The sequence below is a fragment of the Trachypithecus francoisi genome, unplaced genomic scaffold (genome assembly GCF_009764315.1).
Source record: "Trachypithecus francoisi isolate TF-2019V2 unplaced genomic scaffold, Tfra_2.0 Lachesis_group4, whole genome shotgun sequence".
NCBI lineage: Eukaryota > Metazoa > Chordata > Mammalia > Primates > Cercopithecidae > Trachypithecus > Trachypithecus francoisi.
Genome location: NW_022681469.1, coordinates 26,810,409 through 26,832,407, shown reverse-complemented (window position 1 = coordinate 26,832,407; position 21,999 = coordinate 26,810,409). Strand labels below are relative to the sequence as shown.

Sequence of the window (21,999 nt, the reverse complement as noted above, 5' to 3'; positions counted from 1 at the left end):
TATGCAAGGTATCTAAAATAGAGCCATAGAAACAGAAAGTAGAATGGTTACCAGGAATGAGAGGATGAAAAGAGATGGAGAACTATTGTTCAGTGCATATAGAGTTTCAGTTATGCAAGATTAAAAAGTTCTAGAGATCCATTTCACAGCAATATGCATATAGTTATCCAACTGCACTATACACTTAAAATGGCTAAGATAGTAAATATTATGTTATATATTTCTTACCATAATAAAAAATTATATTTGCAGTAGCATTGAATAACTCCAATAAAAGATGTGCAAGATCTCTACACTGGAAACTGTAAACCATTGATGAGAAAAATTAAAAGATTTTTGAAACTTACTACAGGGTTATGGTAATTAAGACAGTATGATACTGGCTCAAGGAGAGACAAATAGACCAATCAATAAAACAGAATAAAGAATTCAGAAAAAGACCCACAGATTTATGGTCACAAGATTTACAACAAAGAATCTACCACAATTAAGTGCAGAAAACATGGTCTTTTTAATAAGTAGTACTGGAGTCGTTGATACCCAAATGGCAAAACAAATGAGCTGCATCTTCTACCTCACAACATACGCAAAAATTAATTTAGGTGGATTGTAGACATATGTGAGAGATAAAGTATCTGGGAGAAAACAGAAAGAATATCTTTATAATCTTAGGAGTATTGCAAAAAGTATTTAAACAGAACAGAAAAAACACTGCCCATAAATGGAGGGAGTGATGGCTACATTGGACTATGTGAAAATAATAGCTTTCTTTCATCAAAAGTCATCATGTAGAAAGTAAACAGTCAATCTGAGGACTAGAAGAAGCTATGAGTCACACATCCGGTAAGGAAACCAATTTTTTTAAAAGGATGAAAGAGTTAAGGTACTTTTTGAAAGAGAATACCCAGGTGGCCAACAATCACGTGAAAAGGTCCTTTACATCATGATTTATCAGAGAAATGTGAATTAAAACCATGATGAGGTAGCATTACCCATCCACTAGAATGGCTAATGTGAAAAGGACTGATAAAATCAAGTGTGGCAGAGATGGGGAGCAACCAGAATTCCAAGCAGCACGTTGCTGATGGAAGTGTCAATTTGTTCAGTCACTTTGGAAAACTATGTGACAGTGTCTGCTTAAAAACCTAAACATATGCCAACTCTGTGATCTAGCAATTCCCCTATTAGATATTTGCCTGAAGGAAATGAAATCTATGTGCACTAAAAATGCTCTACAGGAGTGTTCACAGATGCAATAGAATACAACGCGAATTAAGAAAGAGCCCAGTGACACCAGCCCACAACACAGGTCAATCTCACAGACGTTACATTGAATGAAAGACATAAAAAACTAGAGTGCACACTATTTGATCCTATTTATGCAAAGTCCGTATAAAACTAACTTATGGTGATAGAAATCAGAATAGTAGTTAGCTTGCGGGGTGGGGTGGGAGAGTCAGTATTTACTAGGAAGAGGCATAAGGGAATTTTTAGGGGGAGGTGATGGAGATTTTCTATTTATTTTTTTTTGAGAGGAGTTCTCACTCTGTCCCTCAGGCTCTGCTCACAGCAACCTCCGCCTCCCAGGCTCAAGCAATTCTTTCATTTCAGCCTCCCATGTTGCTGGGACTATGGGCACACACAATGAAACCCAGCTAAATTTTTTGTATTTTTGGTAGAGACGGTTTCACCATGTTGCCCAAGCTGGTCTTGAACCCCTGAGCTCAAGTTATCTGCCCACCTTGGCCTCTCAGAGTGCTGGGGTTACTGGCCTGGCCAGTTTTCTATATTTTGATCTAAGTGGTATTAATGTGTAAAAATTCTTCGTCCGTCCTTCCTCCCTCCTTCCCTCCCACCTTTTCTTTATTTCTTTTTATTTTTTTTTGAGATAGGGTCTCATTTTGTCACCTAGGCTGGAGTTCAGTGGTGCAATTACAGCTTACTGTAACCTTGAACTCCTGGGCTCAAGTGATCCTCCTACCTTAACCTCCCAAGTAGCTAGGACTGCAGGCATATGCCACTACACCTGGCTAAAAAAAAAAAGGTTTTTTTGAGATAATGTCTCATTATATTTCCCAGGCTTATCTCAAACTCCTAGCCTCAAGTGATCCTCCTGCCTGAGCTCCCAAAGCGCTAGAATTACAGGTGTGAATCACCCCACCCTGGCCTGTATTCTTAACATGTATGTGCTTTAGTGTACAAAAAAAAAGTGTACTTCAATTTTATAAAATGGGAAGGAAACTCAGAGATCAGGTTAAAAAAAAGATGAATGTCCATCTAGTTTATACAAACGGTAACCTTTCTTTTGGTAGAAGGCATAAAGAAAGCAGTAGGGTTATTTGGTGAATTGTGGCACAGCGCAGGATCACTGAGGTCCCCTCTAAGTTACCTCTGTCCTGTGCCACCAGATGCGATGCAGATTCCTGGCTGTTGGGGAGGACTTCCAGGCATGACCAAGCCTCTGCAGCTGCTTCCATCATACAGTTTTGCTCAAGTCAAGTGCAGACATTTCTGTAGATTGTCAGAGGCCCGTAGAGAAGCCCCGCCTTTCACTTTGAGGCATCCTTGGGTACAGGCCCCAGCTGGACAAGGTCAGCAGGCCTGGCCCTAGGTGTGACTCTAGACTAGAGCTATTCAAAGGATGGTCCGGGGCCTGGAGCCTGTCTACACACTGGTGCTGACCTAGGATAATTTAGTACAAACATGGAGAGCAATTTTGAAAAACTTTGTGTGGCAATTTTAATGAGTAATCTTATGTCTATTAAATTTGTCACAATTAATGGGACTTGAATGTTGTATATCTTTTTTCCATTTCATTTCTAATATGTTTTCATTGCATTTACAAAAACATTGAACTGTGATGAATTGGAAATGTCTAAGAAGAGAGACTGGCCCTTCTTCACAGGTAGTCTTTGGCCCAGCAAAGAGAGTGTCCTAAAAGAATCTGCAGAAGAGCTTGGGTGGGGCCTGTCATAAGTCAGGGGCTGCTGCTGCCTGCACTTGGCAATTTTTAGAGACATGGAGCAAAACAGCCTAATTGTAGTTTCCATAGTTACCAGCCACCACTGAGGAGAACGTGAGCAGATCTTAAAGGGAAAAGCCGTGCACGGGTAGAAGTCAGGAAGCAGGGAGGGAGGGGAGGAAGAGCCGGGTCCCAGAGAGGGTCTGGGCTAGAGAGCAGCTTCTACTCACATAGCTGCAGTCCTAGTCGTTGTCTCTATCCCAGGGCAGAGGTCCTCCGGCTGCAGTAATGGCACATCACCATGGTAGCCTCCCATGAAAGGCACTTAGCAGGCTGAGAAGGGGCCTTTGGCACAGTTGGTAGGATGATTACCATTCAGAGGTCCCACTCTCTGGCCCCATTCCAGTGTGAGCTCCAAGAATTTTCACTTATTTCTCCTTCTGTGAAACCCCTGACTATGGGCCTCCACCCAAAGGAAAGCTGGAGAAAAGGGAAAAATGGCAGGAAAGTGTCTATACCAGCCCTACCACCACTGATGCTCAAGCTTGGGACTTGGATGTCCCCAGCAAGCCTGTGTGTCTCTGTCATCTATTGAGGCCAATGCTGTGGACCACCCAGCTGCCTCACATATCACTCATTGGCTCTCTCCTTCATGCTTTACTCAACAAATACTTCTGCTTGGGGCTAGATAATACAGGAGAGCCCAACCAAGCAACATCCCCACAATCGTGGAGCTTATCATGTTCCAGTGCAAGAGACTGACATTAAAAGTGTACATAGAAGCTGTAATGTCAGGTAATAAACGTTATGTTCCATTGGCCTCAGGGTGGTGTGTTGGGCCAGGCGGGGCCTTGTTGAGGGTGACCACAGTCACACATGGTCTTTGGCATGTGAAGGGCAGAAATATGGCCACAGCAAGGAGCTTGGGCTTGGCAATGCGGCTCACAGGGTCTACAGAGAGCACCACACAAGTGGAGGCCGGCAAATGCTTGTCAACTAATGACGCAGAAATCAAAGCTGTGTAAATCCCTCTTGGCTCATATCTGCATGTCCCAGAACCCCCAGAGAGGCCCTCCATATCCACTTGGTTTCAGGCATGACTTGGGTTTCCACAGCCATCTCAAAAGGGGTGTGATGGGTGATTCCACCAGGGGGCCCACCCTGGGGTTCAGCCACTAGACGACGCTGTTGCAGCTCTTTAGCTCAGAAGAAGAAAACTAGAGGCCAGGAGAAAGAAAGATGCTGCTTTATGAAAATATTTGGATTATGTGAAATAAGAAGCAGTCCCATCTCAGAATTATAGGCTCATAAATCACTCTGAGGAGAAAACGGGCTCTGGGACCGAGGAGACTTGGGACATGAGTTTACGATCTCTCCAGAAGCCCTTGATGGAATTACAGCCTCATAACTCACTAGGGCCTGCTCTTTCCTCCAGCCTGGCCTCAGCTGTCATGCAGGGCCCCCAGGGAAGGCCAATCTGGGTGCCAGCAATGAGAGGCTGACCTGGCAGAGGCCTCAGGGGAGCATGAAGGGAGGCCGAGGCAATGTTTTTGAGCTAGGTGTGGGCAGCCAGGCCTCTGTGTTAGGGATTCTGTGAGACTTGTCAGAGTGACAAGGAGCTGAGGCTGAAGAGGTGAGCTGAGCTGCCGGATAGAAGGCTTGCGTGAGTGACCCATTCCACGGGGTGCTGTGGAACCGCACAGCAAGGACACACACTAGACCCCTCCTGGGTGGGGTGGGGTAGCATGAAGACACCCTGCTACCACTTCCTTGTCAGGGCCATGTCTCTAGTTTGCCACTTTACAAAATGGTGTCCGCCAACCTCTCCTCAGGGACCTGACAGATAGATACTCCTGAGGCCTCAGAAGAGCTCACAGCCTGAGGGCAAATGGTTCGCTGAAGGAGCTGGGGTCTTCCTGCAGGTGGGGAAGATATGCCTATGGCCAGAGGAGAGGTTTGTTACCCATATGCCCACCTCCCTGCTGGCCCCAGCTGTGGCCTCCGGCATGTCCAGGATGAAGAAAAGGCCCCAGGAAGTGGGTTCTAATGGCAAGTCAGTGAGGCACTGTAAAAGAGCTGCCTTTTGCGCCACTGCACTCCAGCCTGGGGGACAGAACAAGACTCCGCCTCAAAAACGAAAGAAAAAAACAAAGCTGCCTTTCCTGAGGAGCTCTGACTGTGAGTCAGGCGTGGTGCACTTCATCATGCTGAATCCCCACAACTTGTCACAAATTATTTCCACTTCACAGATGAGGGGAGTGAGGCAAAGTGATCAAAATCAACTTCTCTCCAGCCACACACACATGCTAAGTACTGTACTGGAGACTTAAATCCAGATCCCTCTGTATCTGCAGTGCATCCCACAAGCATGGCTGCCTGGTGCCCCATCCTGTGCACAGCAGTCCCTAAATCTGCTGGCGGAATCCCCTCACTTTCTATTCTTCTCTCCCTGCTATAGCTTGCAGTTGCAACCCAATGCCTATCCCTAGTCATTTTCTCTACAATGTCCTTTGCTATTGTCAGAGGTGTTTGAACCAGAGCAACTCCCTCTTGAATAGGGGCTGGGTGAAATGAGGCTGAGGCCTATCAGGCTGCATTCCAAGACAGTTAAGGCATTCTAAGTCACAGGATGAGATAGGAGGTCAGCACAAAATACAGGTCATAAAGATCTTGCTGATAAAACAGATTGCAGTAAAGAAGTCGGCTAAACCCCACTAAAACCAAGGTGGCCACGAGGGTGACCTCTGGTTGTCCTCACTGCTACACTCCCATCAGCACCAAGACAGTTTACAAATGCCATGGCAACATCAGGAAGTTACCCTATGTGGTCTAAAAGGGGGAGGCATGAATAATCCACCCCTTGTTCAACATATCGTCAAGAAATAACCATAAAAATAGGCAACCAGCAGCCCGCAGGGCTGCTCTATGGAGTAGCCATTCTTTATTCTTTTACTTTCCTAATAAACTTGCTTTCACTTTAGGGATTTGCCCTGAATTCTTTCTTGCACAAGATCCAAGAACCCTATCTTGGGGTGTGGATTGGGACCCCTTTCCAGTAACACTATGATGATAATCCATCCATCAGTAAAAGAGAAATAGAGACAGAGGGAGACTTGTTTATTGTTTGTCGTAGTTCAGCACAATCATTAAGAGGGTAGGTTTTGGAATCAGAGAAACCTGGGCTTACAACCCCGCTCTATGATCTCTATCACTTTCCATTTGTGGAACTGGAGTTCAACTATTGTTTTAAGTCTCAGTGTATTTATCTATAAAATGGGTACAATAATGGTAACTGTAGACTAGAACTGGATCCTGAGAATTGAATGCAAGTAATGTATGTGAGTGACACAGACATCATCTGTCTGAGGAAATCCTTTTGTGTCCTGGGAGGTGATGACTCTTGGACAAGGGGTAATTGGAAATCAGGGTTTACAATCTCACCCAACGCTTGTATTGTCTTCTTTATCTCTTCCAAGTATCTTATCAACATCCCATTTTCTAAGGGACCTAATTTTTTTTTTAAATTGATAGACTACAGCAGACTAAGATCACTTAGGAAAAACTTGCCTTCAGTATCAGCTTGATTTTATTACATGATCTTCTTTACATACCTGGTCTTGTGGCCCAGTGCTATAAAGAAAACAATGGTCAATGACATTTGGTTGGACAGGCCTATTCATTCATATCTTTGGAACATAGGTGATGAGGGGGCTGCAGAGATAAATGAGTAGTAAGCTGAACTTTTGCAAGGGAGGGTGGGTCTCTAAAAGCTCTCCTAAGGTTCAAATACTGATGGCCCGAAGCTGTTGATCTTATCTAGTTCAGGAGATGTTTCTCCATAAGGTAAATCATGATCCACTGCATGAATTCCTATGCACTGATTATTGTAGACAGAACTGATGACCCTGAAAAACTGGAAATGTTAACCCTCTTCCTAGATGGACTAGGTGTCCTCCTGCCAAGAGATGGAGAAGGAGATTCTAAGTCAAGTAAAAGCTCATTAAGTGCAGATATTTCCCTACTTTATGCACGGAGACCTTGAATCATAGTCAGACCAGTCCTGATATTTGCAGAGCTGCAGAGGGTGAGGGTATGAATGGAGGCCTAGACATCAAATGCTTATATTTAAGTAAACTTTGTTTCATCCTTGTACCTTGGCAAATATACCTTCAAAGCAATAAAATTAGTGGGGCAGGGGGAGTGAAATCTACGCCCTATACATGACTGAAAGTTGGTAAAAAATATTAATAACTGGATTTCATAATTATTACACCCCTGCGGGAGTTTTGTTAATGGGCTGACATGTTTGAATGAGTAATAAAGACATACACAGTTCGTGTAAAACTTGAGCATTCATCTAATTACTGTGTATCCAGCATTGAGTTCAGAATCAAAGAAATAGAAGGCCTGGTCTATTTCTGAGTCAAGGAGACAGGACATAAAAAGGTGAAATTATTACGGGATAAAATTATCACATATCAGCATTGATTCTATTAAAATAAAGTGCTGAGTGGTGCATTACAGGCAATGAAAGGCTAAGGCCACCCAAGATGAGGTGCTAATTGGATGGCACAGCCGAGAAAGGCAGACAGTGCTGGGAAAGGTTAAATAGTATCATGTCCCACCCCAGAAGTCATGTGTGAATTTGATGAGTCACAGAACCAATGGGCTTGTCCAGCCCTCACCAACATCCATGAGTCAGGGTCACCTTGACATCCTTTACTTATCTCCCATATGTCATAACTTTCAAGGTGGAACAAAAACTTGGCTTTGTTGTGAATAATGGAAAGGAGGAGAAAAGGCAATCACTGTAGCCGGTGATGAAAGTAGTAGAAAAATGAAGAGGTAGAAGAAAAGAACTGGGGACTCTTACCAAAAAAAAAGTTTTTGAAATTACTTTAATCTTACTAATCTAGAATGAAGGGTTTTAAAGGATTACACATTGTGTTGTAGACTTCCCTTGCACTCGGTCACACACCCTCTGGACCCGCCTTTCCACCCCAGCTGTTGCCACAGCAACCAGGTGGCATGCACATGGAGCCTCATAGTGTCTGCTTCAGGGACACTGCACTTTCCTTACCTCTTGCCCCAGGGCTCCTCTGCTCCTACCATGGGGGGCGGGGGTGCCTGGGAGAAACCACTCAGTTTTTCCAACTCACTTGCAAACTTAGAAGTGTTAGGAATAAACAGCCCAGGGGCAAGCTTTCTGCAGTGGGGAGTGGGAGCCAGTGGATGGTTTCTGAGACACATTCTACATTACTAGAAGGTCCAAGAGGGGTCAGAGTCCCGGCCCCCCACAGTGAGGCCCAGCTTGAAAATATCCCCTAGAACTGGCTTGTCCTCACTTCCCTACCTTCCACTCCTCTTCCTCAGGATCGCTTCCCAAAATAAGCCCCCTGCTCACAAACCCTTGTCTTACCTCTGCTTTTCGGGGGAAATCAGGCTCTTATAATTTTTAGTTATCTATGTTTGTACTTTTTTGGAAAGCTATGTTCTATTTACATGTGTATTTCAAGACTTGGGCAGTTGAGAAATTCTTGTACCTACTTTACTCGTTCATTTACAAAACATTTATAGGGCAACTACTATGTGCTTGGTGTTGTCCCATGAGCAAGGGTTAGAGAGATCATATGTGGAGTTTTCGGCAGCCTGCTACACAATAGTAAAAGCTACCATCTGTCACAAACTTACAGGTGGCAGGACCTGCTCTAAGTGCTTTGTAATCCTTGCCTCACTTGATCCTCACGAGAACTGTATGAGGATATCCTCAGCAGCCCTGCATTATTATTCTCATCTTTACAGGTGAGGAAGCCATGATTTAGAGACAGCTAGGAACTCCAGGTAAAAACTGGCCAGAGAAGGGCAGAGTCTGAACCAGGCCATGGTCTTCACCATCACACTATGTAGACAGTATATTCCAGATACAAAAGGGGGATGGAGAACGGGTCCTAGGAGTAGAAGTCCTAGCTGTCTGCACAGGTGGGCTGCTCACACAGCTCTGAGTCAGTGGCATTTCCAGCCTGTGTTGCCCACAGAAATTCACAAAACAGCAGGCAAACCAAAGCAGAAGCGGATATGGTCTGTATCCGCTAAGGATGGGTTCTCTGTTTTCCTGGTAAATTGATCATTGATCAAAACCAAGGCATATAGAAAACTATAGGTTATATTTTTAAACAACCTTGGTTGTATTCATTCCTAGATAATAAATAGTTTCTCCTAGGGCACTGTGGGATGTTAATGCCATGACTTTCACTTGGGCCTGAAAACTCTTCACCACAGCAGGTGGTGTGGGAACCAGGCAGCACATGCCTGGCACAGAGTTGGCAAAAGGCAGGTCCTTTCTCTCACCTTCCAAATCCTCCCCATTTCTCTCCTCGATACTTCCCCTCCTTCCACTTCCTTCTTTCCTAACTCTGTAGATTTGCACTGCCTTTTTCCACCTCTTCTCCTCTTTAATCTTCCCTTTCTTCCCTAATCTGACCCAAAGCTAGTTCAGGAAAATTAGGACCTTCCACAAAATGATTCATACTGAGTGTAAATAGTCAACAGTGTCCTTTTTAAAGAAGGCTTTAGGTCAAAAGAATACTTCTCCATAGGTGAAATGTGAAATTTCATACATTCATTATGAACTGAGGGGCCACCTATTAGGTTAAATCCCTTGTACCCTATAGCAGTCAAGATAGTCTTGGCTATGCAGCAGTAACAAACAGCCTCGTACCTTAGTGACTTAAAGGAGCAAAGTTTTATTTTTTACTCATACTACACAACCATGGTATCATCCAGTGGCTTTGCTCTATGCTGTCATTGTCCTCACTCTGTGATTCAGGCTGCTGCTCTCTGGAGTATTACAAGTGACCACACCAGTAGCACTCATATTCCATTGGCCCAAACCAAGTTGCTGGGTCAGCTGAACTTTATTGGGGTGGGAAACTGTACTCCTTCAAGAAGGGGAAATAGCTATTGTTGAACTGTGATATAACCTACCAGATATTCCTATGCCTGGGTCTAACCTCCTCTGCCTGGGCCCTACCTCCTCTGCCTGGGTCCAACATCATTCATGAGCCTTGGCTTTAGTGGATACCCTCAGCAGCCCTGCAGGCTCTGGCTCAGTGTTCAAGGTAGGAGTTCTGCTAAGAGAAAAGTGAGGCAGGTTTAGAGAAAGTGATGGTGCAGAAGTGTCCTGCATCTGCCTCCATTTACTCTGCTCAGTTAGGAGCAGCTCTGCTAACCCAGGGAGAGGTTTTGACTACAACACCATCTCTCTTTACTTGTAAAAGATAGCCACTAGCTGCAACTCAAGGAATTAGTTTTCTAAAGATAAACCATTCATAGGAGAGGGCAAGCGTAATGGAGTCACAGTTGGGAGACAACCCAGTGGCCAACTTTGTAGCTGATTGCTTTCACTGAGTCTTGCTTTCTGTCCCTCTCTCCCTCCATTCATAGTTGATTGAGCACTCTCTCTGAGCGGGTCACTGTGCTAAGCTGGGGTAATAAATTCAACTGAGATGTGGTCTCTGCCTTTAAGGATCTCACAGTCAGCTGGGCACGATGGCTCATGCCTATAATCCCAGCACTTTGAGAGGGCGACGGAGAGTAATCACTTGAGGTGAGGAGTTCAAGACCAGGCTGGTCAATATGGTGAAACCCTATCTCTACTAAAAATACAAAAAAAAAAAACTGGGCCTGGTGGCACACACCTGTAATCCCAGCTACCTGGGAGGCTGAGGTACGAGATTTGCTTGAACCCAGGAGGTGGAGGTTGCAGTGAGCCAAGATCATGCCACTGCACTCCAACTAGGCAATAAAGCAGGACTCTGTCTTGGGGGAAAAAAATCAAAGATCTCATAGTCTAATGACCACAAAAAGTAAACGATTTCATAAGGTGTTAGATATTTACTTATTTTGCAATGGGTAAATGAGGCATTATTCTAAATTTGTTATTAAAGCTCCAGGATGGGCCCACTCTTCTTTGTACAGTATCTGTTTTGTTTTGTTTTGTGAGATGGAGTCTTGCTCTGTCCCCCAGGCTGGAGTGCAGTGGGGCGATCTCAGCTCACTGCAACCTCTGCCTCCTGGGTTCAAGTGATTCTCCTGCCTCAGCCTCCTGAGTAGCTGGGATTACAGGCGCCTACCACCACGCCAGGCTAATTTTTGTATTTTTAGTAGAGATGGGGTTTTACCATGTTGGCCAGGCTAGTCTCGAACTCCTCACCTCAAGTGATCTGCCCACCTTAGCCTCCCAAAGTGTTGAAATTACAGGCATGAGCCACCATGCTCTGCCTGTAGAATATCATTTTTTTTTTTTTTTTTTTTTTTTTTTTTTTTTGAGACAGAGTCTCGCTCTCTCGCCCAGGCTGGAGTACAGTGGCCGGACCTCAGCTCACTGCAAGCTCTGCCTCCCGGGTTTATGCCATTCTCCTGCCTCAGCCTCCCGAGTAGCTGGGACTACAGGCGCCCGCCACCGCGCCCGGCTAGTTTTTTGTATTTTTAGTAGAGACAGGGTTTCACTGTGTTAGCCAGGATGGTCTCGATCTCCTGACCTCGTGATCCACCCGTCTCGGCCTCCCAAAGTGCTGGGATTACAGGCTTGAGCCACCGCGCCCGGCCTAGAATATCATTTTTATGACTAATAATAACACTGCATGCATGTATGAACCTACATAGCATATGGGGTCTTTTTCATTTCGGTTGTGTAAATCGACCTGCCCCAATCTTCTGGGCTTTGTAGTACAATTAGAACCATCTTTATTTTGTGGCTAAGTAAACAAAATACAAGAGAAGCAACCTGCTCAAGGTCATGGTGGTTGGTTCTGACAAAGTTTGAGCTCAGATAGGTAAGGGAATCTGAGGCCCTGGTGGAAACTTCGTTGTTCAGTCTCAATGTGCACCTTCAGAGTGACATCACTGTCCCCACCCAACCTGAGTCTTTATTTAGGAGAAGGGAAGAACATCTCCTTCCTATTCCTGAACTATACTTTCCTTGTAAACCTGATCTACCAAGAGAAAAAACAAAAAAAAACCAAAAAAAAACCAACTACCACTCTGGTTGATTTCAATCCATTCGGTTTGTTCTAGGTCTTGAGCCAGGGACCTCGGTTTTCCCTCACAGGTGCCCCGTCCATTCGACAGTCACTCCACGCCGTACATCGTCCTGTGGCCATGCTGATGGTGCCTCCAGAGGCCGTGGCTTCTCTATCTCAGACTGAGGGATGCTCTCTCCTCAGGAGCTCCTTAGTATCTCAGAAGAAATCGCCTCTGGAAGGTGAGACAGTGCTGAAGGCAAAGCCAGGAAGGACCCTTGTGGACATTCCCCAGGCTACTTCCTGACCCTTCTCTCTGTGCCTTCCAGGGGTCCCATCCTGGGTGAATTCTTCCCCATGCACATCTCAGGGTGTGAAGGCTGAAGGGGCCTATGGGATGGTGGGTGGGTGGGGGCAGGAGGGTGGAATTTGCCTGAAGTTACATCAGCAGTTGTGCCCCTAGCATCTGCCTCACCCCCCCTCTTGTCCCCACCCCGCACTCCTCCTTCCTTTCTTGCTTCCCTCCTGAGTCTTCCCCCTTCCATGTTTCTGCCTCCTGTTCTTTATCCTGCTTCTCTCCTAATTCGCTTCTCTCATGGCTTTTCCTTTGAATAAGAAGGACACTGGAATATTCATGGAGTCATTCAGCCCACTGTCCTCCAACTGCTGACCCGAGGCTTAAAAGGTGGACGGATCTGCCGAAGGTGGCCAGGTGAGCCAACAGCAGAACCTGCAGAGGTCCTGGTTCCTGGACCAGGGCTCTCTGTGCCATGCCAGCTGCACTGGCTCCCCGCCCCCCACCTCTGAGCAGCGTGGGCCTTAAATGGGCGTGCAAGGCAGGCAGCGGCATGGGCTCCTTCCTTCTGGCCCTCCTCACTGCCACCCTTTTCATTCTCTTTTTCTCCCTAACCCACTCTACCCCAGGAACACAGTTGGATTCAAGATCTTCACTCTCCATCAACATACCAGGGGAAGTGGGGGCTGATAGAATCATTGGTCACAAAGGTGTCGCTTGCCATGGAAGACCTGAAGCAGGGATGGCAATGCTTGTGTCATCCCCAGAGCCAACTCTAATGGGCAAGTAGCAAGTTTCTGGAGGGCTGCATTGAGAGGGATTCTGGGACTGACTGGGCTATGTAGGAAAGCGTTGTCTCCTGACAGCACTGACTGGTAACATGTTTATTGTCCCTGGCTTGAAGTGTTGCCACCTCAGGATGGCTGCCTTGCAACTGAGAACAGAGTCTTAAGCAGAAGGAAGCATCTCTGGCGGTTGAGTTTAGATGTCACACAACTGCAGAGAGAAGGTACCAGACATGTGTCTGCATGCTGGAAGCTGTTGCCATCTTATAGCCAGCCTTCTCTCCCAGCCCCTCCCAGCCAGTCACATAGAGAAGGACCCAAAATCCCAAACTGCATTTTTATTGTTTTTTAATAAACTTTATTCTATATTACAAATAAGTTTTTTTTTGTTCTGAACTGCAAAATAGGAATGCCTTATATTTACATACACAGGTATACAATTAATTATAACAAAGGTACAGAAGCTTGCCTTTACCAAGTTACAACTGGGCTCCAATTTAAATAGCATAGGTTTCCTTTTTAAAAACTTTTTTAAATCTTTTTTTTAATATCTTACTAGGATACTCTTCTTTAAAAATCAAAACCAGAAGACCCTCTTCTTAGAGATCTCATCCATATATATTTGAGGCTCATTTTAACACTGTTGTCTAAAGATATGTTTTGCTTTGTTCTAACAAAGGGCCAGTGTTCGAGGTGGGAGCTTTAGTTTGAAACAGAAGTGGGATGGGGCTGGAAGGGGGTGACTGGAACAGAGATAACGTGCCCTAACTCCTTCAATGGCTTCTCTATGTGACTCAGACTCCTGCCGGTTCCTTAAATCATTCATCCATCTTGTTTCTTCCCTTCTCCTCTAGCATTGGAAGCTCAATTCTGGGTCATCTGGCCGGGCCAAAACCCCTGCATCACCCCCACATGTCGGCTCACTGAGCCATTGTCTGTTGCGGTACCCTGGAGTTGCTGGTTGCCATGGTAACTCGGCAGGACCCTGCTGGAAGAGATGGACTGGCCCCTACATGCTAAAGTGGGGAGGAGGGCAGCAGCATCCAATCATTCCTTCCCACCTCGGGGCCTGGGGGCCTTGTTCCTGCTCAAAGCAGCCAACACACGACTAAGCAAAGACTGCACGTCTCAAGGACACCAGGCCAAGGTAGGGAGTGGTGAGGGGAGGGTCGTCCATTCTAAAACACAATCATTGGTTTCCAAATGGAAACAAGATTATTTGAGGTAAGCTAGCTTTTCATTGTAAAGAACAGAAAGTCTAGCAAGCCAACAAGCTAACAAGAACATCGGGGAGGGAGAGGGAAGGAGGAGAGAAGATGAGCAGGTGTATCCCATCTTCACCCTGTGTCTGGATTGCGACTGACCTCTGTGCATGAAAGCATTCCTTAGTCCTGTTTGGTGAAGTGGTCTCAGTTTCTTAAGTGCCCTTTGGGTTGCTCTTTAACTGTATCCTCTGTTTTAAATTCTACTCTTGTAAGGGAGCCCTTCCAAAATGTGCTTGAGTCAAAAGATCAAAGATACTAACAAAGGAAGTTCTAATTCCACATAAAGAAATTGGTGGAAGATGAGCTGCATAGACCAAGTCTACTTACTTTTGCAATCCTGGTGGAGGGAAAACTTGGGTCTTCCTATGACCCATCCCTAACAGAGCCTCCCTAAAGTCTGAGGAAAGCTAATAAGAGATATATAGGATTCAGCAGTACCAGGGGCAACCCAGAGAGCCAAGCATAGACATCAAAGGGGGTGAGGTTCCCCCAACCCAGGATTTTCATCCTACCTCACTACCTCTGCCAATACAAACAGAAAGTTCTTTTTGTATATGAAGGATTTTGTTTCGTTTTGTTTAACTTTGCTTTGCTTTCTGGTAGTCACCAGTCTACTCAAGGAATTTAATTGGGATCCTAATGAGTATGTATTTCTTTTACAACCAAAAAATTCTATATATTTTTACAACTTGGATACTCCCTCTAATAAAAAAATAATTTTATGGGGGAGCAAAAATTTATAGTATTAAAAAACCTCTCTCTTGCATGTCTGAAACTTTTACTGCAGTAGATTACCTTCCAAATGAGAGGAGTGGTCATTTAGGTTTCCTGTCGAGAGCATGCCACCCTCAGCACCATGAGGAGAGGTTTGCAGAGTGTCCCAGCCTCTCTCGAGAGCTGTGTCAGTGTTACCTGGGGCTGTGTCTCAGCCCCCCATTCTGTAAAACAAGGCTCATGTTTCCTATACAGAGAATGCCTGTAGGGTGAGGTGGCAGGAGGAGGGAGGAGAAGGACTCCATCTGTCAAAAGTGTGGGGAAGCACCAGGAATAGCAGCAGCCATGTGAGATGCCACCCCTAGCATTGTCCTCATCCAGGGAATGTCCTGACCCTTTTTTTTTTTTTTTTTTTTTTTTTTTTTAATGCGGGAGGCTCCTCCTGTCCTCTGAGGTTCTCCTCATCCTCTTGTAAGTCATGGGTTTGGCTCCCACCAACCAAGTAATTTGGATTTAACATCCATAGCAGGGCTCCCTTCTTACTCTCAAACTCTTAAAATATACAAACAAAAACCAAACAACTCCAAAATCCTAAATAAATGGCCCACAGTTTTGTTTTGTTTTTTAAAGGAAGAGGCTGAGGGGTCAAGGCCTCCCAGTCACCTGTCCTGGGAGCTGGCAGGAAGAGGGGAAGAGACCCTTGATGTAGACGAGGACCAGGAGGGATGGCTAGGGGAATTTGGGGCATGGGGAGAAGCCAGGGCACTGAGCTGCCTGGGGTGGGTCTTCTCTGGGGGTCGGCTGAGCTCCTGGAGGTGAGTCATTCACAGAAAGACCCCTTGATGGCCTTGAAGAGTTGGCTGGGGCTGCTCACCGGGTTCACTGTTCCTGGAAGGAGCAGGGGAAGTTCCCGGAGAGGAGCATCTCTGGGCCTTGTGCCTGCAGAGCACCTTCCTACCTGTGTCTGTCTTTCCCTCACTGCTCAGCTGTCTGTGAGGTGGGAGGTTTGTCCTTGATTGATAATACTGGCCCTATGCTTGGTTAAGTATTTGACTTCACATTACTGTGTCCCCTTGGTCCTGGGAAAGATGACAGATGGAAATTGAGCTTTTCTTTTTAGGTCACAGAGGGTGGTGCTGAGACCTGGGCTCATCACAGCATCGTTCACGGCTCTGGAAACAGTGGTGAGGATGCCTCTTGCAGTGGTGGTCATTTGAGAAGTCATAACTTGTGGATCCTCAGATGGGGACCCATAGGGCCTTGACCAGATGAGGGAGCCCCCCACAGCCAGGAAGGCAGCTTTGGGTGGGGTGGGACGGGGCTGGGGCAGTCACAGAGGGCTGGGCTGAGAGGTCTGAGCAGCTCCTGTACTCAAGTGGATAAATGGCCCTGGGACAGAGGCTATGCGTGCAGGAGAGACAGGGTGGAATGGGGAGGGACAGGGAGGATGCTCGTGGCAGGAGGAACACAGGCAGAAGCCAGACGTGCAACGGGAGACACGGGTACTGGGGACCTGGTTGCATGGGGGAGGTGGAGATGCTGGGCCAGTACATCAACCATCACTCCTGGTGGGCGCAGGTAGCTGGGCCTGAGGGGACCAGGTCAGAGACCTTTCCTGGGGGTAACTCCTGCTTCTCCCTGGGAACAGTTCTAGACAGTCTGCCTCAAACTTTGGGATTTATTTAAAATGACTTCTCTTTCACCTGTAGCTCCTTGCAAGCACCCAAGCTCACTTACCAGGCTGTGGGTGCACAAGGGGGCGGCTCTAGGGGCTGACTTTGGATGCAGGGGTCATGCTGCCATTGGAACGTACCTTGGCCTGTGGGACACTTGGGTTATCCTCTGTCCCCAAATTTAAAACCATATTGAAAGAAGGCAAGAAAATATTTTCCTGAGGAAGTAACTGGCACAATGGCCGCCTTCACTTAGTGGCACTATTATTTGCAGCTACCAAGAACTGTCAGGCTCTCTCCTTATGGGGAAGGACAAAGAATGGGCAAAAGCTATATCTGGGGGACTCGTGCCCGGGAGAAATGACCAGCCTACAGCTCTCTTTCTTGTCTTCCTCTACTTATTCCTTAAAATTTAGGACCCCACAAAGTCCCCTCCTTCCCTGCTACCTTAAGCCCTTCTCTCTCCAACATGCAAAATCCCCACCTAAACTTTGTCAGTGATTTCGATGACTCAGTCTGGTACCTTTTTCCCTGGGAGGGTACAGGGGGTGAGGTGGAGGGAAAGGTGAGGGAGATGGCCTTTTCTCGCCTTCTCTCTGCCCAAGACTCAACAAATTAACTTTGCCTAGAGGGAGGCCATGAGGGGGCCTCCATCCCACAGGACCAAGTTGGCCCAATTCCTTTCTCTGGGAGCCTGCAAGCCACCTGGGCAGCCCCTGGATATTTGCTCTGCCATGGGGAGGAGGAAGATCCCTGGGGGAGTTTGGAAAATAGGTTTGGGTGGCGGATGGGGGGCAAGAACAGCTTTTCGACAATGTTGCCTGTCTTTGCTTTTAAACATATCACATGTGCACAAGAATCCAAATGGAAGAAATGGAAAACAAACAGCAAAAGAAAACATAATTTTTATAAGCAAGATGGGCTGTGGCTCTGGATACCTGGCTCGGATTTCTCAGTCCCCAAGCAGGCCACGGGGACTGCGGCAAACAGAGCGACTGAAACAACCCACCCACCGATTAAAGTCAAACCGGTCCCAAACCCCTCCCCAGGAGAAATGGGGACAGCCAGAAAACTTGTCTGTCCTTGTCTCCTCTTTCTTCCTAACCTTTCTATTTCTCTGAGGTGTTTGAAGGTTTTCTTATAACAACAAAAACATGGAAAAAAAAAATAAAGTCCTGTACCGCGAAAGTAACAATAACAATAATCATCTGGTAAAAAATAAAAGCTTCAGCAGAACCGTTATGAGTCTGTTTTTTTTTCTGCTTGTTCGATTTTTTCTCAACTGTGCAAAAAAAAAAAAAAAAAAGCACTCACTCATACACACGTTCACACACGCAGCTTCCATCCAGCAAATCTGTGTTAAATATGTTTGTGTCTCTTTCCTCCCCAACCCTTCATATGTGCAAAAATATTTTAGTGACTGAGGTACTTCCTCAGACCGTCTTCCACATGTACCCTTTCTGGCCTTCCAGGTCCCGTAACTTCTTGGGAGGGAATAAAATGATCAAGGATAGAAAAATCCAAGATTTTCCACCTGGTACCGCACTTGCCAAAACCTTTGGTTATTTTTTCTTCCAGTGCATCGTTTCCCATTTTCCTCTTCTCGTTAGGTTGCTCATGTCTGGTTGCTCATGTCTTTTCCACCATCTGTCCTTTGCGATGTCACATGATGCCCTGTGCCAAGGTCCAGGCCTCGGCAGGTGACCACCCTGATTTCCTATGGACAAGTGACCTCTCCTTCCACCCACCAGTTCTCAGCATAGAAAGCAAGGGTTGAAATGTCCTGAAGCTGCAGGATGAATGGATGAGCAAGGGGAAAGAGAAGAGGAACACCAAAAATCCTCCTACAAAGGACAAGGAATCCTTTTGCGCTTTCTGCCTACACCTGGGGCAGACACACACGCATGCACATGCGCTCACACACGTGCACATATTCATATCCAAAGGGGCAAGTGTTCTTAAAAGTACCGGATGCTCCATGGACTTTGCTGGAGATGGTGTGGTTTCTTCCCCAAGTGGGGCTCATTCTGAGTGGGTGACAAGGAACGATGTCTGATGTTTGGGGAGTGAAGGCAAGACTGTGAATCCTTCTCCTTAACCTCACCTAAGATGATGTTTCTCCTTGCCTCCCATAGTGGTGAACAACTCCAGAGCAGAGGTGCCAACAGAGACTCCTGCTTAGGGTGGGAGACCGGACCAGACAGCACCTAAGGTCTCCTTCGGATGCAAGGTTCCTAAAACCCTCCATTAGACCATTTCTCCCCATATTCTCTAGCTTACCTAGTATCCATTTCTAGGCACACATTTGCCTGCCTGGCTAAAATGGTGCATCTGTAGATATAAGAACAGATGGGGAGATGGATGTCAAGGCCGAGGTCATTTGTATGTCCCTCTTCTCAATTCCAGCCAGGCCCATCGGCTCGATTCTTTGTCCCTCCCAGACCTGACAAGCTGGAGGCTGAGGTTGGCTGGCATTTTGGGTGGTCTCTGTGAGGCTGTGCTTAAGTCTGTTTCTTTCAAGGATGACTGCTGAAGAGATGAGGAAGAAGAATGATGAAAGAGACAGCTGAGATGTTGATGAAATCATTCCCAAAGAGGTCTGGACAGCCCAGTGACAAAGTCATCTGCATAGCAATGGCACCAGATTCTGCAGAGGGAACAGGGACTAGGCTGTTGGCCCCAGCTGTCTATGGAGTTCTCAGGAAGGATGGTGGGGATGGAGCCATGGAGATGGCTGGAGGTAGAATCTCCTAGATGCACTCTGCATTTCATGTTGACCCTTGATGAAGGGTGACAAAGGAGGGTGGAGATAGATGCTTTCTCTTGACAGCACTCAGGGCTCTGGTAATGGACTAGACCTATGATTATGATCGTGACTCATTTGAATTTGGGGGTAAATGGAAAACAACAAATTCTGCTTCCAGGGTAGACGCAACTCTCTTTCCTTTTCTCCCCACTGTGTTACGTTTCTGCTGCTAGGATTCAGATGAAAAGGTTAGGAGCATCTCCATGGTGGAATGTAACTGCTATTCTTTCTCCTGCCTGGCTTTCTACTGGCGGGGAGCAGGCAGGGCAGGCAGGTCCCTCTAGAGACCTGGAAGAGGACAGGAAGCCTCTGGACGCCATCCCAGCGAGGGAGAGGGAGCCTCAAGAAGCACCTCCCAGCTGCTCACACATGTCCTGCTCCAGCCACATGCAGGAGGTGTGGCTTTTCTTCTCACAGCTGCAAAGCGATCAGACCACTGGCTGAACCACTGGAGATGGAACTGTGGGAACGGAGAGCCAGGCGATGTCTTCCCAGTGAAGATAACACTGAACTACTTCCTTGCCTCTTCTCTAGGCCAAAGCTCAGACCGAAGCGGCGGCTGCCAAAGTGGAAGGCGACGTAGCAGCACAGATACGTCCCCTGTCCTTGGCTCCTCATCCTGCTGCTGACATGCACAGGGTCAGGAGCAGCTGGGAGAGAGAGGACCCTCTGACATCTTCTGGTCAGTTCCCTTGCCGTGGGCCTGGTCATTCTTGGACTGAGGGTCAGTGGCTTGGTCCAACTGTGTTGGCAGAGCAACTGGAAGAGAAGAGATCCAGGAAGGAGGGAGAAACAAAGAGGCAGAGAGAGAGAAAGAAACAGCGCTGCTCAGGGGATGCTGCTGATGCCAGTCGGAACTTGCACTTGGTAAAGATGATAATCTAGACTGAGGCACGGCTTGGTGTGTCCCCCTCCAGGGCGGCCCTGGAAGGACGGTTCTCAGCTGTCTAAGCTCATGAGGGTTATGACTTGTTCTAGTTTGTAGGCCAGTTTCTGCTTCCCACACTGGTCATCGTGGTCCAGAGGTCCAAGGATCTGTGGAAGGGCCAAGAACGGGGAGGTTACTTGTTCATCTGTATAGGTCTGTGTTCTTAGGAGGCACAAAGATGGTGTGGATGTGGTCAGAAGCCCAGGAAGCCACAGGCATGTGCAGGGGCACACTGGACACTGCTGGGTAGGAGGAGGCCTGGGCAGCACGGGTGGGAAGGTGTGGCAGGCACAGTATGGGGGCATCAGCATGGCAGTGCGCACAGGATGCCAGCACACATGGTCATGTCTGAATGACTGTGCATTCTACTGGCTACAAAAGATGGTAGACAGAGGGCAGAAACTCTGCTGAAGACGCCTGTGCCGAGTTGCTGCAGTTACCTGCAGGTTAGACAGCAGCTAGTTCCATATCCCATGGAAATGTGTAGTGCTCAGCATGGAGCCGGAATGTGATTTCATGGATGTTAAGACATCCCACCCTTCCTCCCACAGACATAAAAATCCTCCCCATCAGCTCCCTGGGGCCCCAGATTCTACATTTAGAAAGTCATTTGTTTTCACTTTGCCTGTTAAAAAACAAATATCACTAGAAGATTAAGACTACAAGCTTTCCTGGTCATTAACACCTAATGGATAATGTCTACCAAAGCCTTTTCTGAGGGCAGGCAGTTAGCAGAGGACAATGACAGCCAATAACTGTGGCCTATAATGAAAAATGTGTTAGAATTTTACTCAGACTCAGGAGATGAGGGATTGAGTAAAGGCTTTTCCAGTTGCTAGCTGGGTGATCTGAGGCCAAACAGGTAACCTGTCTGAACACTCAACGTCCTCAACTGTTAATGTAGGAATGACTAATCCACCTCCAGGGGACAGGATGTCAGATAATATCTGTGAGCACCGTCAACACAAGGCCGGCCCTGCCAGAGGCACTAGACAATTGGGTGGAACCTACTGATGTTGCTGTTTGAGGGGGCAGGGATAAGAAGGGAGGGTAAGGGGATGAGAAGGAGGCTGAAGGCTCAAGGGAGGCACCCAGGGCTTTGGATTTCATGACCCAGTTAATGTTTCTTTAAATGGGGAGGCAAGATAGAGCTGGCCAAAAACTGTCATTTGTACACACCATCATTTCATAAAAGATGGGTTATTTAAACACCAAGGTAGACCGTTGTAGTTGCAGACTAACAGAGAATCCTTTCTGAGATGAGATGGTTGGAAGCTTACACTGGTGCACACTACAGCATCCTTATTACGTTGCATTGCCACAGACGGGAAAACTCTGTCCCAGACCAGTACTCAGCTGCAGACTGCCATCAGGGTCCCTCCCCTAATGGAGTCAGCACTGGCTTTCCCATGACTTAAGGGCCACGGAATTAGGCTGTTCATGGCCTGCAGGCCTCCAGGCCCTGGGCCTGCTGGGTCAGCTTCTTTAACCAGGGGTTCCTGGACTCTCCTTAAGTAATGAGGATGGGAGGAGATAGAGAACTCGGGGCAC

The 21,999-nt window shown here is 46.8% G+C and overlaps 1 protein-coding gene and 1 long non-coding RNA gene across 3 annotated transcripts in view; one reads left to right on the top strand and one right to left on the bottom strand.

Annotated features, from left to right (window-relative positions):
• Positions 1–13,053, top strand: part of LOC117072890 — a 32,624-nt gene extending 19,571 nt beyond the window's left edge. The window contains exons 2-4 of the long non-coding RNA XR_004432998.1: positions 12,038–12,224; positions 12,602–12,694; positions 12,907–13,053. This is a non-coding gene — a long non-coding RNA (uncharacterized LOC117072890). The remainder of the gene's footprint in view (positions 1–12,037; positions 12,225–12,601; positions 12,695–12,906) is intronic.
• Positions 13,054–13,393: 340 nt separating this feature from the next.
• PLXNA4 (plexin A4) overlaps positions 13,394–21,999 on the bottom strand; it is a 526,156-nt gene continuing 517,550 nt past the window's right edge. Inside the window, exon 32 of one of the 2 annotated variants that reach the window (XM_033192850.1) lies at positions 13,394–20,555. In XM_033192850.1, coding sequence (XP_033048741.1) covers positions 20,460–20,555 — 96 coding nt within the window. In that variant the 3' untranslated portion in view covers positions 13,394–20,459. The remainder of the gene's footprint in view (positions 20,556–21,999) is intronic. The other variant, XM_033192851.1, reaches the window with a different exon arrangement.